General features: G+C 43.2%; 1 protein-coding gene across 1 annotated transcript in view; it reads left to right on the plus strand.

Annotated features, from left to right (window-relative positions):
- The window catches only part of LOC147331607 (butyrophilin-like protein 2), a 90,397-nt gene that overhangs the window by 34,448 nt on the left and 42,281 nt on the right, over positions 1-13,668 (plus strand). Inside the window, exon 5 of the mRNA XM_086294028.1 lies at positions 9,373-9,385. Coding sequence (XP_086150154.1) covers positions 9,373-9,385 — 13 coding nt within the window. The remainder of the gene's footprint in view (positions 1-9,372; positions 9,386-13,668) is intronic.

Genomic DNA, 13,668 nt, shown 5'->3' on the forward strand with positions numbered 1-13,668 from the left:
GTATGAACATAACGCTAACTTTGAACAATATTACTTGGATATTTATTTGATAGCAATAAAGTAAATAACAATAACTGTAGGAGCCATTCTTGGGTTAATACCTTATGTGGTCACTAGAGGTCACATTTTTCTGTTTTGATTATGTAATGTAAAGGTATTTAAGGTAGACGCACGTAATCGGTGTCAGGTGTGTCATTGAGAAGGCAAACAGTTTGTGACCGTTGTGCTGTTATGCTATGTCGATACGGAATAAAGACCAAAAAGGACAAGATACATACGGCTGGATTTATTGGACTGTGAACTTAATTCATGCATACCAGTGACATCGCGTCATCCCCGTTAACGACCACCTCAGTGGCTTCAAGCGTAGGCTTAGCCTCTACAATAGAGTCACAAACTGCTTTTTCTTTGGGGAAAAGTTTGTGCCAACTTCGCCGCGGTGTTTTGGAGACTCGGCGCAAACAGGAAAATTAAAGTCTGAGTGATCGATCGCCGCGGAGAGCTGAATGCCGTTTGGAAAGGTTACCGTGGAGGTTTCACGAGGAGCGGACAGCTGGACTAGCGGTCTGTCAGCTGACGACGTGGAATGCTTGGCGATTGTTCCGTGGATGTTGGAGAGGACTCAGAATTCTTCATCGGAATCAGTACGGCGCCCAACGCAAGGTATGAGTAGCGCTACTAATAAATGGCCATTGATAAAAGTGTGCACACTTATTTAAGAAGACGTAATTCCAATGCATTGGTGGTCAACCCAAATAAAACTGATTTATAAACAAACTTTCGCATGTGCGCATAAACCCTCAATACTTGATAAATATTTGAGTTTTGGAACATTTGAACTATGGACACAAATAAAGCTGCTGACAGGCCCCCGGAGCCTGCTGCAGAATCAGCTGTGCAAAGTAGCAACGCCAGCAAGGCTGGGACACATCCAGAAAAGGAAAAACGAGTGGTGAAATTGACTGCTAAGGCACTTGCAGAGAGACTAGACAGACTGCAACGTGATAGAAAAGCTAAATTAAATAAAGCTAATAATTTAAAAGAGAGTATAAGGGTCTCAATGGAAAAAAATGAAACTTCTATGGTTCAAGCATCATTCAATGATTTTGTTGGTTTGTGTAATGAAGCAAAAACAATTCATGGTTCATTGATGTGTTTGTTACCAGATGATGAAAAAGAAAAGCATGAAACATGGTTTAAAGCAAAAACAATGCATTATGATGAGTTCACTTATGAAGTGAAAGAATGGTTGTCAGGTTGCGAACATTTACATTTAAAGGGTGATCATGGTGTAGATGATGGTGTTAAGCCAGAGGACAGTGTTTCAAATGTTGCTGGTAAATCTTCAGTCACTAAAAGCTCATCTAGTGGTAAAGTGAGCACAACTTCTTCTGCCAAAATCAAAGCAAAAGCAGAAAAGGCAGCATTACTCGCTCGTATGGCAGTCCTAAAAGAGAAGCATGCTTTGGAGGAGCAAGAGCTAAAGCTAAGGAGGAAACGTGAACAGCTTGAGCTTGAAGCGTTGCTTTCTGCCTCTTCTGCAAAGTTAGCTGTTCTCCAAGCTGCTGAAGTTCAAAGTATATCTAACATATCGTCCAATGCTATGAATTCATATTATGAAAGGGAAACCAAGAAAACAGCTGTTTCAGCCACAGTCAAGCCTAGTACACCAGTCAATGAAGATAAACCTGCAGTGCAAATAGTACAGACTGAAAGCAACACATCTGCAATGATCCTGCCAGGAACGGAAATTGAAAGTGAGCCACAAGCTCAAACGGTCATCACAACGCAATTTCACAATGTGGATCCTCCATCGCCCAGGTCAATTCCTACAGCGGCAGAAGGACGGTCGGAGGACATTTGTACCATTTTACAAAGACAAAACGAAATAACTGCAACCCTTGTTCAGCATCAGCGTGCATCGTCATTACCATCCAGGAAAATACCTGTATTCGATGGTGATCCTCTTCAGTACATCTCTTTCATTAATGCGTTTGAACAAGGAGTGGAAGAAAAGGCCAATAAGAGGGACAGCTTGTATTATTTGGAGCAGTTTACAACAGGACAGCCGAGAGAGCTGGTACGCAGTTGTCAACATATGGCTGCAGGACAAGGCTATATACAAGCAAAGCAACTGCTCAAAGAACACTTCGGAAATGAATATAAGATTGCAACTGCTTACATTGACAAGGCGTTATCTTGGCCTGCAATTAAAAATGAAGATGTGAAATCATTGCAAGCATATTCCCTTTTCTTATGTGGGAGTTGTAATGTCATGGAAACATTGCAACATATGCAGGAACTGGACATGCCAGTGAACATGAAAATCATTTTGTGCAAGTTGCCATATAAAATGAGAGAGAAATGGCGAGCGTTTGCATATGATATATTGGAAACCTCTAAACACAGAGCTCGGTTTCAAGATTTGGTTGCATTTATTGAAAGGCAGGTGAAAATTCTTTCGGATCCTTTGTTTGGGGACATTCAGAATGTAACGTCAACAATCCCTGTCTCAAAGGCTGACAACAGACTGAAGTCACAACCAATCAAACAAATTAAAGGGAACAGCTTTGCTGCTACAGCCACACCCATGAACATGAATAAAACCTACAGCACGGAAAGGCTGATTACTACAACAAGCCATGACTTTACAGTAAAGCCATCTTGTGTCTGCTGTACTCAACGACACACACTGGAGGAGTGTCAACAGTTTCAGCGGAAGAAGCACAGAGACAAAATGCTTTTTCTAAAGGAGAAAGGGCTGTGTTTTGGTTGCTTAGGTGCTGGGCACATAAGCAAGGACTGTGCTAAGCGTTTGATATGTAGAACGTGTGGTAAAGGTCATCCCACTGTCCTCCATATTGATAACAATGGTGTAATCCCTGAATGCTATGGAGAGCCCTCCTCTTCAAAGAATGTAAAAACTTGTGGTCATACAGGGGCCGGAAGAGAAAGCGGTTTGCTTTCCATTCTGCCAGTTCAAATAAAGTCTGTTAAAGGTACTAATGTCATACAGACATATGCTTTTTTAGATCCTGGCAGTTCAGCTAGCTTCTGTTCAGAGCACCTCATGCAAAAGCTAAATCTTGTGGGCAAAAGAACTCAATTCCTGTTACAAACGATGGGTCAAGAAAAGGTCGTCTCTGCCCACTCACTTACTGGTCTTGAAGTTTCTGGTTTAGGCAGCAATGCCTTCTATGAACTTCCAGAAATTCTAACACAGGAAAGGATGCCTGTCACCATGGATAACTTCGTAAAGGAAGAAGATCTGATCAGGTGGCCATATCTGTCAAAGGTTCAAATTCCCCACATAATGGCTAATGTGGACCTGTTGATTGGATGCAACGCTCCCAAGTTATTGGAACCATGGGAGGTCATTCATAGCCAGGGGAATGGCCCATATGCTATAAGAACAGCATTGGGTTGGGTCATAAATGGGCCCATGGAAGATGGTAAAAGCAACTTGGACAGCGAGCACCCACCAACAGTTGTAAATAGGATATCTGTTTGTAAGCTGGAGGAGATGTTGAAAAGTCAATATAACTATGACTTTAATGAAAGGGTTACAGAGGAAAAGGGTTTGTCAAGGGAGGACCTTAAGTTCATGAAGATCATGGAAGAATCTGCAACAATGGAAGATGGACACTACTGTTTGAAGTTACCTTTTAAAAAGGATAACATAAAGATGCCAAACAATTTTTCCATAGTTAAACAAAGATTGCAAAGTCTACAACGAAAACTTCTCAACAATGAACAGTTGCATAAAGAATATAAAACCTTTATGGACGAGATGATAAGTAATGGATATGCAGAGCAAATACCTTCACAGCAGCTGTCTTGCGAAAATGGAAAGAAGTGGTACATTCCTCATCACGCAGTTTACCATCCCAGAAAACGATCTATAAGAATTGTATTTGACTGTGGGGCATCATTCCAGGGGACATCATTAAACAAGCAGCTCTTACAAGGTCCTAATCTCACAAGCACATTGCTTGGGGTTTTGCTTAGATTTCGACAGGATCCAGTCGCATTTATGGGTGACATAAAGGCAATGTTTTATCAAGTTAAAGTTGCCAAAGAGGACAGAGACTTTCTGCGTTTTTTATGGTGGCCAGATGGAGATCTGAGCAAGGACATAATTGAGTTTCGCATGACTGTTCATCTGTTCGGTGCAGTATCTTCCCCAAGCTGCGCCAGTTTCGCTTTGAGAAAAACAGCTGAGGACAATCAAACTGAATTCCTAGACAAGGTATGTGAAACGCTGAAAGAGAACTTCTATGTGGACGACTGTTTAAAGAGTGTGGCCTCCACCTCAGATGCTGTTGATTTGGTCAAAGATCTTTCAGCACTCTGTCAAAGGGGAGGATTCACACTGACCAAGTGGGTCAGTAACAATCGCACCCTGTTGCAAAGTATCTCTGAGGAGCAAAGGGCTAAAGACTTGAAAGAATTAAATCTTGACAGAGACAAACTTCCGGTAGAAAGAGCTCTGGGCTTGCAGTGGTGTGTGGAAACTGATACATTCAACTTCAAAATGGATATCCCTCAAAAATCCTGTACTAGGCGTGGAATGTTATCAATATCAAGTTCCATTTACGATCCATTGGGATTTCTTGCACCAGTCCTGCTGCCTGCCAAAGGAATGCAGCAGGAGCTTTGCAAAAGGAAACTGGGATGGGATGAACCAATACCCCAAACCATGTTGCAAAGGTGGAAAGGTTGGCTCAGTGATTTGCAAAGGCTTTCCCATTTCAAGGTTAAAAGGTGTATACAACCAAGAGGGTTTGGACCTCTCTCACATGCACAGCTACACCATTTTTCAGATGCTGGTGAATCTGGATATGGAACCGTGTCATATCTGCGCATGCAAGATAATAGGAAATCCATCCACGTCGCATTCTTGATGGGCAAGGCAAGAGTAACACCTCTAAAACCTGTCACTATTCCACGTCTGGAACTAACAGCTGCTGTAGTTGCCGTCCGAGTGGATCTCATGTTAAGGGCTCAGTTGAGAATGAAACTCGAGCAATCTATATTTTGGACAGATAGTACATCCGTACTCAAATATATAATGAATGAGGATAAACGATTCCTTACCTTTGTGGCAAACAGAGTCTCATTCATTACAACTGCAACTAAACAATCACAATGGAGATATGTAAGCTCAAAGGAAAATCCAGCAGATGATGCTACAAGAGGGCTCAAGGCTGGGAACGTTGTTCATAGCAGCCGCTGGATCGAAGGACCAAGCTTTCTGCAGAAGCCAGAAAGTGATTGGCCAGCCAATTTAATGGAATGCTCCTTAGAACCAGAGGACCCTGAAGTCAAAGGTGAGGCCACAGTAAATGTTACTCAGGTAAAAGACTTGCTTGATGCTACATGTCAATTGATGGTGTACTTCTCAGACTGGAGAAGGCTCAAGGTTGCTGTTGCTTGGTTCCTTAGACTGAAGGCAATCCTTCGTTCAATGAGAGATAAGAAAAAAAAGACCGCAACCTTACTCAGATAACCCAATTTGTAAAAGTACTACAAAGGAGAAAGTAAAGAAACCGCAGCTGTACAGACTATCTTCAAAGGATCTTCTGGAAGCTGAGCTTGCCATTATTAGATTTTGCCAGCAACAACGATTTGGAGAGGAGATTGCTACGTTGTCAAGTGGGAAAAGTTCTGTGAGCAGGCACAGCTCAATTTATAGATTAGATCCTTATCTTGACGATGAAGGCCTCTTAAGAGTTGGGGGACGACTGACAAAGGGCTCCTTACCAGAAGAAACGAAGCATCCCCTTGTTCTTGCAAAAGATCAACATGTAGCAAATCTCATCCTAAAGCACATTCATCAACAGCTTGGTCATAGCGGTCGTAACCACACCTTATCCACACTAAGGAGAAGATACTGGATCACAAAGGCCAACTCAGCTGTAAGGAAGGTTATCGCAGAATGTAATTTTTGCAGGAAATATCATGGAAAAGCCTTGGAGCAAAAGATGGCAGATTTACCCAAGGAAAGAATTTTGCCAGATAACCCACCATTCACCAATGTCGGAGTTGATTACTTCGGACCTATTGAAGTAAAAAGAGGACGAGGTACAGCTAAACGCTATGGAGTCATTTTCACCTGTTTAGCCAGCCGAGCAGTGCACTTGGAAGTGGCTAGCTCTCTAAACAAAGATGCCTGCATTAATGCTTTGCACCGTTTTGTGAGTCGAAGAGGTCAAGTCGCTCACATCCAATCGGACAATGGAACCAACTTTGTCGGAGCAGACAGAGAGTTAAGGGAGGCTCTTGAATCGCTGAAACATACCCAAATAGCGGATGCTTTGCGACACATTGGAATAAGATGGAGTTTTAATCCGCCTGGAGCATCACATCATGGTGGAATTTGGGAACGGATAATTCGTATGATCAGAAAGATTCTGAGATCCGTTCTTCAGCAACAACAGTTGGACGACGATGGATTAAATACGGTTCTATGTGAAATTGAAGCAATTTTAAATGACAGACCCATCACAAAGCTTTCTGATGATCCAAAAGACCTAGAGCCACTTACACCAAATCACATCCTCCTGATGAAAGGAAAATCATCTTTACCACCCGGACTATTTGACCCTCAGGATATGTATCTGAAGAGAAGATGGAAACAGGCTCAGTACATCTCGGATCTTTTTTGGAAACGATGGATACGTGAATACCTGCCTTTGTTACAGGAGAGACAAAAATGGAACCAAAAGAAGAAGAATCTAAAACCTGGAGATATAGTCATTATAATGGATTCTTCTGCACCACGTGGTTCCTGGCCACTTGGAAGAGTTCTGGAAGCCATTCGTGACAAAAAAGGACTTGTGCGATCTGCACGTTTAAAAACAAAGACTAATATTCTGGAAAGACCTGTAACTAAACTTTGCTTGTTACATGAGACTGTAATCTAAAAGTGTGTTATTTATGTTTATTTATGTGAATGTATAGGTCTAAAGTAGACTGTATTAGTGGCTCCTTATTTTCTTTGTGATTAGAATTGCCATGTCTGATAGCCATTTCAATTAGGGGCCGGGGTGTAGGAGCCATTCTTGGGTTAATACCTTATGTGGTCACTAGAGGTCACATTTTTCTGTTTTGATTATGTAATGTAAAGGTATTTAAGGTAGACGCACGTAATCGGTGTCAGGTGTGTCATTGAGAAGGCAAACAGTTTGTGACCGTTGTGCTGTTATGCTATGTCGATACGGAATAAAGACCAAAAAGGACAAGATACATACGGCTGGATTTATTGGACTGTGAACTTAATTCATGCATACCAGTGACATCGCGTCATCCCCGTTAACGACCACCTCAGTGGCTTCAAGCGTAGGCTTAGCCTCTACAATAACAATTAAACAAGAATATTTCAAATACACAGTATGTTTCATCTTCATGTTTCCCTCTCACCACATATACAAACCGACATCATGACCAGCAGCTTTACAGCTGTGGCTCCAGCAAACATCAGCTGATACTAGAAATTAATATTAAATAAATTCTAACAACAGCTGATCAAGCTTAAACTTGCAGCTGTTGTTTAGCGCGACATCCACCGGTTTCTGGCAAAGTGGCGATAAATAAACACGAGAGAAAAGCTGATCAGCTCATCATTGATCAGTTTCATGATCATGTTCATTGAAGTAGAAACAGGAGCGGGAGGGGAAAGAATGAGCGAAGAAGAGGCAGCTGACAGCGTAAAGACAGAATAACTCCAGCTTTGTGTCTTTTTCCATTGTAGCTGAAGTACGGGACAAACTGTGTTCCTTTTCAGCTCAATACGAAACGCATAATATTTTTTCTGAATGCGGTACGATTCCGTCTTTTTACGGGGTGGTTGGCAACTCCACTAACTAACCTTATGAATAAAATAAAGTTCACTATCAGTAACATCATAGCACCCACCCAGCTGTATAGAAACTCCATCCTGCTAGCTAGTACGCAGTACGAGTTATTGTAACTGACTGTAAAAAGTCACCACAACGAAAATAAACTCCACCTAAACTTAGTTTATATCTGACCCAGATAGACTGCAGGTCATAACTTCTTACCTGAAGTTCAGTTCACCTGACACTCGGACCGGGGGCTGCCTCGGGTCTCTCCTTCTCCTGCCTCCCCTTTCTCTCATCCACCTGCTGTCCTCCACCACTTGCTAATGTTACTGAATCTGTGGAAGCTCCGCGATGCCACCACCAAACAACTGAGTTATTTTTACACACCGGCCAGCATCTGACCAATCCACCACTTTTCATTGTTTATACCTGTCAATGGAAAATTGTATTTAGTAGTCAGTATAATCTTTTAGTGATATAAGTTTGCATATGGTAGAATGCTGCATGTAATCATTTGTGTATAGAAGTATATAGTTGGTGGCATATTGAAAGAATGTCTCATCCTAGGAGGTCTGTAACACTCTAGGGTGTTCACCCCCACATCCTAGGAGCATGAGAGAGGTCGTACCTTGTCTTATTGTTTTACGGTAGGATTAACGTAGCTATGTCTGTTTTAGTTTAAGTGCTTCTTTACATATAGATGAACTGTTGGATTTTCCAGACCAGCAGGTTAAGGGAAGTTGTTTATGGGGCCACACTCTGACCACACACACACACACACACCACACACACCACACACACACACACACACACGTACAACTCCACATTTCCAATGTGAAGAACAAACGTTCACTGAAGTATAAATAAAGACCGGGGCAGTTTCTCAGCGCGAGTCCCTCAGTCTGGAGGCTGCCCTTGCTAGCAAGAAGTTCTGTGTGTTTCTCTTCTCTGAGTCTTTACTGAAGAAGTGTTTTAGAACATTTTCCTTAACATTTACTTGGTCCTCCGAGCCGGAGCAGAAAATATCAGAACTGTTATCTGTGACTCTGTTCCAGGATCCAGCACTGATTCCTGACGCCGTGGGGAGCCGGCACCGAAGTCTGTGCACAGCCCTCTTAGACGAGGAGAGAGTCCCAGGGCGTGAATTCGAGTCTGGGCCGGTGACCAGGTCCACGGCGCTGGGATTCAGTCTGGTGATCCGAACCGTCAGTGGGACATCGGGGGTGAGAAACACTATTTGGTATATAAAGACGGCCGCAAAGATTTAAAGTAACGTGACAAATTAGGTTTAAGTTCGCCAAAAAGAACTGTGTTTCGACCAGTTTTAGAGGTAGCTGAAATTATCTCGTGACAAATTAGGTTTAAGTTCGCTAAAAGGAACTGTGTTTTGACTAGTTTTAGAAGTAGCTGAAATTACTTCGTGACAAATTGTAAAAGCGCGCAAATGTCCATATGTGTGTCTGGAAGTAAGTTGATTTTACAGCACAATAAATTGCTGAACTACTTCCATTTTTGTGTATCCCGCAAGAGCCCATGTACTGGTGACAAAGGAAAAAGGTTGAGTTTCAGCTCATAAAACTGATACCGCTTCACCGTTAGGGTGAAGTCGAAGGCCATATCAGTAAACCATTCCTGAGTCGAGCGTGCCAGAGAAAGCTTTGCAGTTCTGTGAAAATGGGGAATCAGCCCATTAAACTCACTGCTGACGAGCAGTGGCTAGAAAAAACATGTCCAGGCGCCGGACAAATAAGTGCAAATAGGTGGAGAAATCCACGAAAAACAAAAAGCTGTAACTGGAAAGGGAAATGCAGCCCCTCAGCTGTTACCCAGCTGGGAGCTGCCCTAAAACAAGAGATTATATTAACGAAAGACCCAAAAAAGAAATTAAAACGTAAGGAAGAGTATAGGTTTTTCCAAGCATGGGAAAGTGAAACTGAAAGGAGAACTGAAAATCAAATAAAAAAAGAGGAAAAGAAAAAACAATTAGCAGCAGCTTTAATAACCCCTGATGATGAAACTACAAAACAAGCATGTACCGAACAAAGACCTCCATTAATAGACCCACATAACTCTCTTTTAGACCCCTCCGTTAAACTTTCCGCACCAACTGTAGGAGAAACAACCAGCATTACATCAAAACCTCATTTTAAACGATCTCCCATGTGGCTAAGACATAGGAAAATCAAATTTGACAATGCATACGGGGATGCACAAACGCTGTTAGCTGAGCATGAAATAGATTTTCATCCAGGAAGATCTGATCATGGCTCTGAAGAAGGGTGCAACAGTCGTGGTTCACACCCAGACCCACCACCACCATCATCTACATTAGCGTGTCCATTAGTTGAAGTGGCAAACCCCAGATATGGCACGCTCCTAGGTGATAGTCATGGAGGAGGCAGGGATGACAGACCCACGATCCTTGTTTACCGCCCGTGGACACATAAAGATAGGCAGAATGTAATAAAAGGCATTCCACTAATACAGGAAGGATACGAACCATGGCAAGTTGCCGTGCGTGAAGTAATTACCCAGTGGCATTTAAACGGTCACGAGGTAATACAATTATTTCAAGACTACCTAGGGCTCTCCTGGGGAAGAATTAGGGGAGACTTTACTGGCTCCCTACCAGATGGTAGAGCGTTTCCCCCAGGTCATGCTGATCTCCAAGCAGCATTAATACCTGTGTTTGATAGGGCCCGTCAACAATTAGCGCCAAAGGCCAACTATGGTAAAATAGACCAAGTTAAACAAAGTAACACGGAAAACCCACATGAATACATGGACAGGCTGAGACCAGTTTTCAGACAGAACTCAGGTCTAAATTATGCTGATGACCCGCAATCACCATACCAGCAACAATTTAAACGTGCTTTTATTAAAGGATTACTGCCAAGCATTAGGTCTCACGTAGAAAAATACTGGGTAACACAAGATACAGGCACAGTAGATGAGGCGCTTCAATATGCTAATCATGCACAAACAGTAGTGAAAAACAAAGAGAAGGCCTCAGTCTTTGCCCTAGACACTGACACCGTCTTTACGGCTTTTAGTGGGAGTGGGGGCTACAGGGGAGTTTTCAGAGGTCAAAGGAGAGGGAGAGGAATGCATAGAGGAGAAGCAAGAGGTAGAGGCAGGTTTAGACAAACACCAAACAGTGATTTTAACATTACATGCTGGGAGTGTGGGAAAAGGGGACACTTTGCACGTGACTGTAAGACACAAAGAACACTTGACACAGAATGACTAGCTGCAACCACTGTGGCTGTAAACACCCAGATGGCTGAAAAAGAGAGCCACATAGATGAAAAAGAAGTAAAAGTTTTAACAAATGCAGAAAATAATTTAGAGCAGGATGAAACTGAAGTATATAATGTTCATCAGCTAGTAAGTTTACTGGACGGGAAGCCAACGCTTACGATCTATGTAAATGGCAAAAAGTTGCAAGTGTTGTGTGACACAGGAGCTTGTAAAACAGTGCTTAAAGCAGAGCCCCCACGCACAACTTTTTCTAGAGAAGTAGTAATGGTGAAAACAGCGTCAGGGCATGTAAAAACCCAGCCACTAACAATGCCACTGACATTTTTGCATAAACCCAGTCAACGCTCCTGTAACATGCCATGTATAATAGACCCAACCTGCCCAGTGAACTTACTAGGAAGAGACGCGATGACAAAATTAGGGATAGGAGTCATCCCCACAGAAACAGGTATGACGGCAGAAATAATGTTAGTAGAGGGAGACCCCTATCAGAGGGAAGGAAAGGGAGAGCCAAACTACTATTGGTCATTAGATTTGCCACCGCTTATGCAGCTCAAAGAAGCAGCTGAAAAACATCTCCCCGCAAGTGCCGAAAAAATGAAGCCAACTGAGTATCACAACACCCTGCGCTATAAACAAACCCCAGGCCCAGACCCTCTGTATGATAAACAGGTGCACAGCCTAAAAAGCCCATATTTGACTTTGCAACACTTATACACTCAACAAAAATATAAACGCAACACCTTTGTTACTGCTCCCATTCCCCATGGGATGGACGTAGAGACCTAAAATTCATTCCAGATACACAATATAACCATCCCTCCCAAACAGTGGTCACAAATCAGTCCAAATGTGTGGTAGTGGGCACATCTGCCATATTGAGATAATCCATCCCACCTCACAGGTGTGCCACATCAGGATGCTGATCTGACATCATGAGTAGTGCACAGGTGTACCTCAGACTGCCCACAACAAAAGGCCACCCTGGAATGTGCAGTTTTTTGTGCTATTGGGGGTCTGGGGACCCAGAACCGGTCCATCTCTACGTCCATCCCATGGGGAATGGGAGCAGTAACAAAGGTGTTGCGTTTATATTTTTGTTGAGTGTATGTTACAAAAAGCGGAAATGCAGTATGTTCCGTGATCCAACGAGATCAAATAAAAAACCTGAATAGGATCACAAAACCCCATGTGTCAGTTGCAAAAACGACAAGTACACAATGGAACCAATTAGGTGACATCCTGCAAAAAGTAGAAAATGATAAATATACGCCTACGGAAGAAGAGGGTTGGGCACAGGGTAAGAGAACAGGGTGCATGAGATACACACTAGGCTGGGTGATAAAAACTACACCCAACACTCATTTGTACGACAGTACGCAAAAATGAGAAATTCTCTCATTAGAAGAAGAGCCAGCACTTAAAAGTTTACCTTCTACACTGTGGTCGGATGGTCCAACTGATGTGGGATTAATAAAAAACGCGGATTCGGTAAAAGTACAGACTATTTCATCCCACAGGCCCATTAAATCACAGTATCCCTTATCTAAGGAAGCAATAGAAGGGATCAAGCCAGTGATAAAAGACATGGAAAAAGCAGGAATTCTTTTTTTTTTTTTTCCTAAATGACATCAGAAACAGCAGTATGCGACATTACGTGATGGCAGAGCTTCAGTTCATCCTTTGTCATTTTTTTTTTTTTTTTTTTTTTTTTTTTTAATAAATAGGACAGGGGGAATGAATGAGAGAGAGAGGGGGAGAGAAAGAAAGAAAACCAAAGGGGAGAAGAGACGGTGAGAAGGGGGGGGAAGAGAGAGAAAAAAAAAAAAAAACTCCTGGGTCACCTGTATGGAGAAAAAAAAACAAACAAACAAACAAACAAAAACAAACAGAGGAGACAGCAAACAACAAAGAGCAACATAATAATAGAGAAAACAAAGCACCATCACAATAAACTAGCTAGTCATAGATATCAGTATTTACTAAGTAATAAACGATATTGTGCAGCACGCAAGATAGACAGCGCACAGTGTGCTTTGAGGCAGCAGCCAAGAAAGCTTTAGTCCGCGTCTGTGAATACCCATGTGTGCATACCTGTGTGGATCAGCATGCTTGCATTCCAAAGGTTTCTCCATGTAATGATCTGCTAGGGAGTGTGGGGGGGCCACAGCCCCGTCCTCCAGGGTGTGAAGCAGGTATGGAGGAGATCAAAACTCCAGACATCCAGAGGCCCCCAGAACACAAGAGACCATGGAAGACCAACAGAGGGGCAGCCGCGCCACTGTCCCAGTAAGAGCTGAGGAGAGTCCCAGATGAGGGCTCGCCCAGCAGCCGCGGAGCAGAAGTCAGGGGGAGTTGCAGTGACGCGCCCGTGAGCTCCGCCGGCCCCCAGCTGTGCCTGAGTGACCGAGCCCTAGGCCGAGAGGCCGGGGGCACCCCACCTCCAAAGGGGCCCGAGCGAGCCCCAGGCCCCAGGCCCCGACAAGCGGCCGCCAAGGAGTGAGCCGGTGTGTACCCGGACGCCCACCCCCAGACACAAAGAACCACCAACACACCGACACCT

Source organism: Aulonocara sp. 'chitande type north' Nkhata Bay, linkage group LG5 (genome assembly GCF_057382095.1).
Source record: "Aulonocara sp. 'chitande type north' Nkhata Bay isolate Kocher_YH1m ecotype deep benthic linkage group LG5, A_spYH_male_GT1.1, whole genome shotgun sequence".
NCBI classification, from domain to species: Eukaryota; Metazoa; Chordata; class Actinopteri; order Cichliformes; family Cichlidae; genus Aulonocara; species Aulonocara sp. 'chitande type north' Nkhata Bay.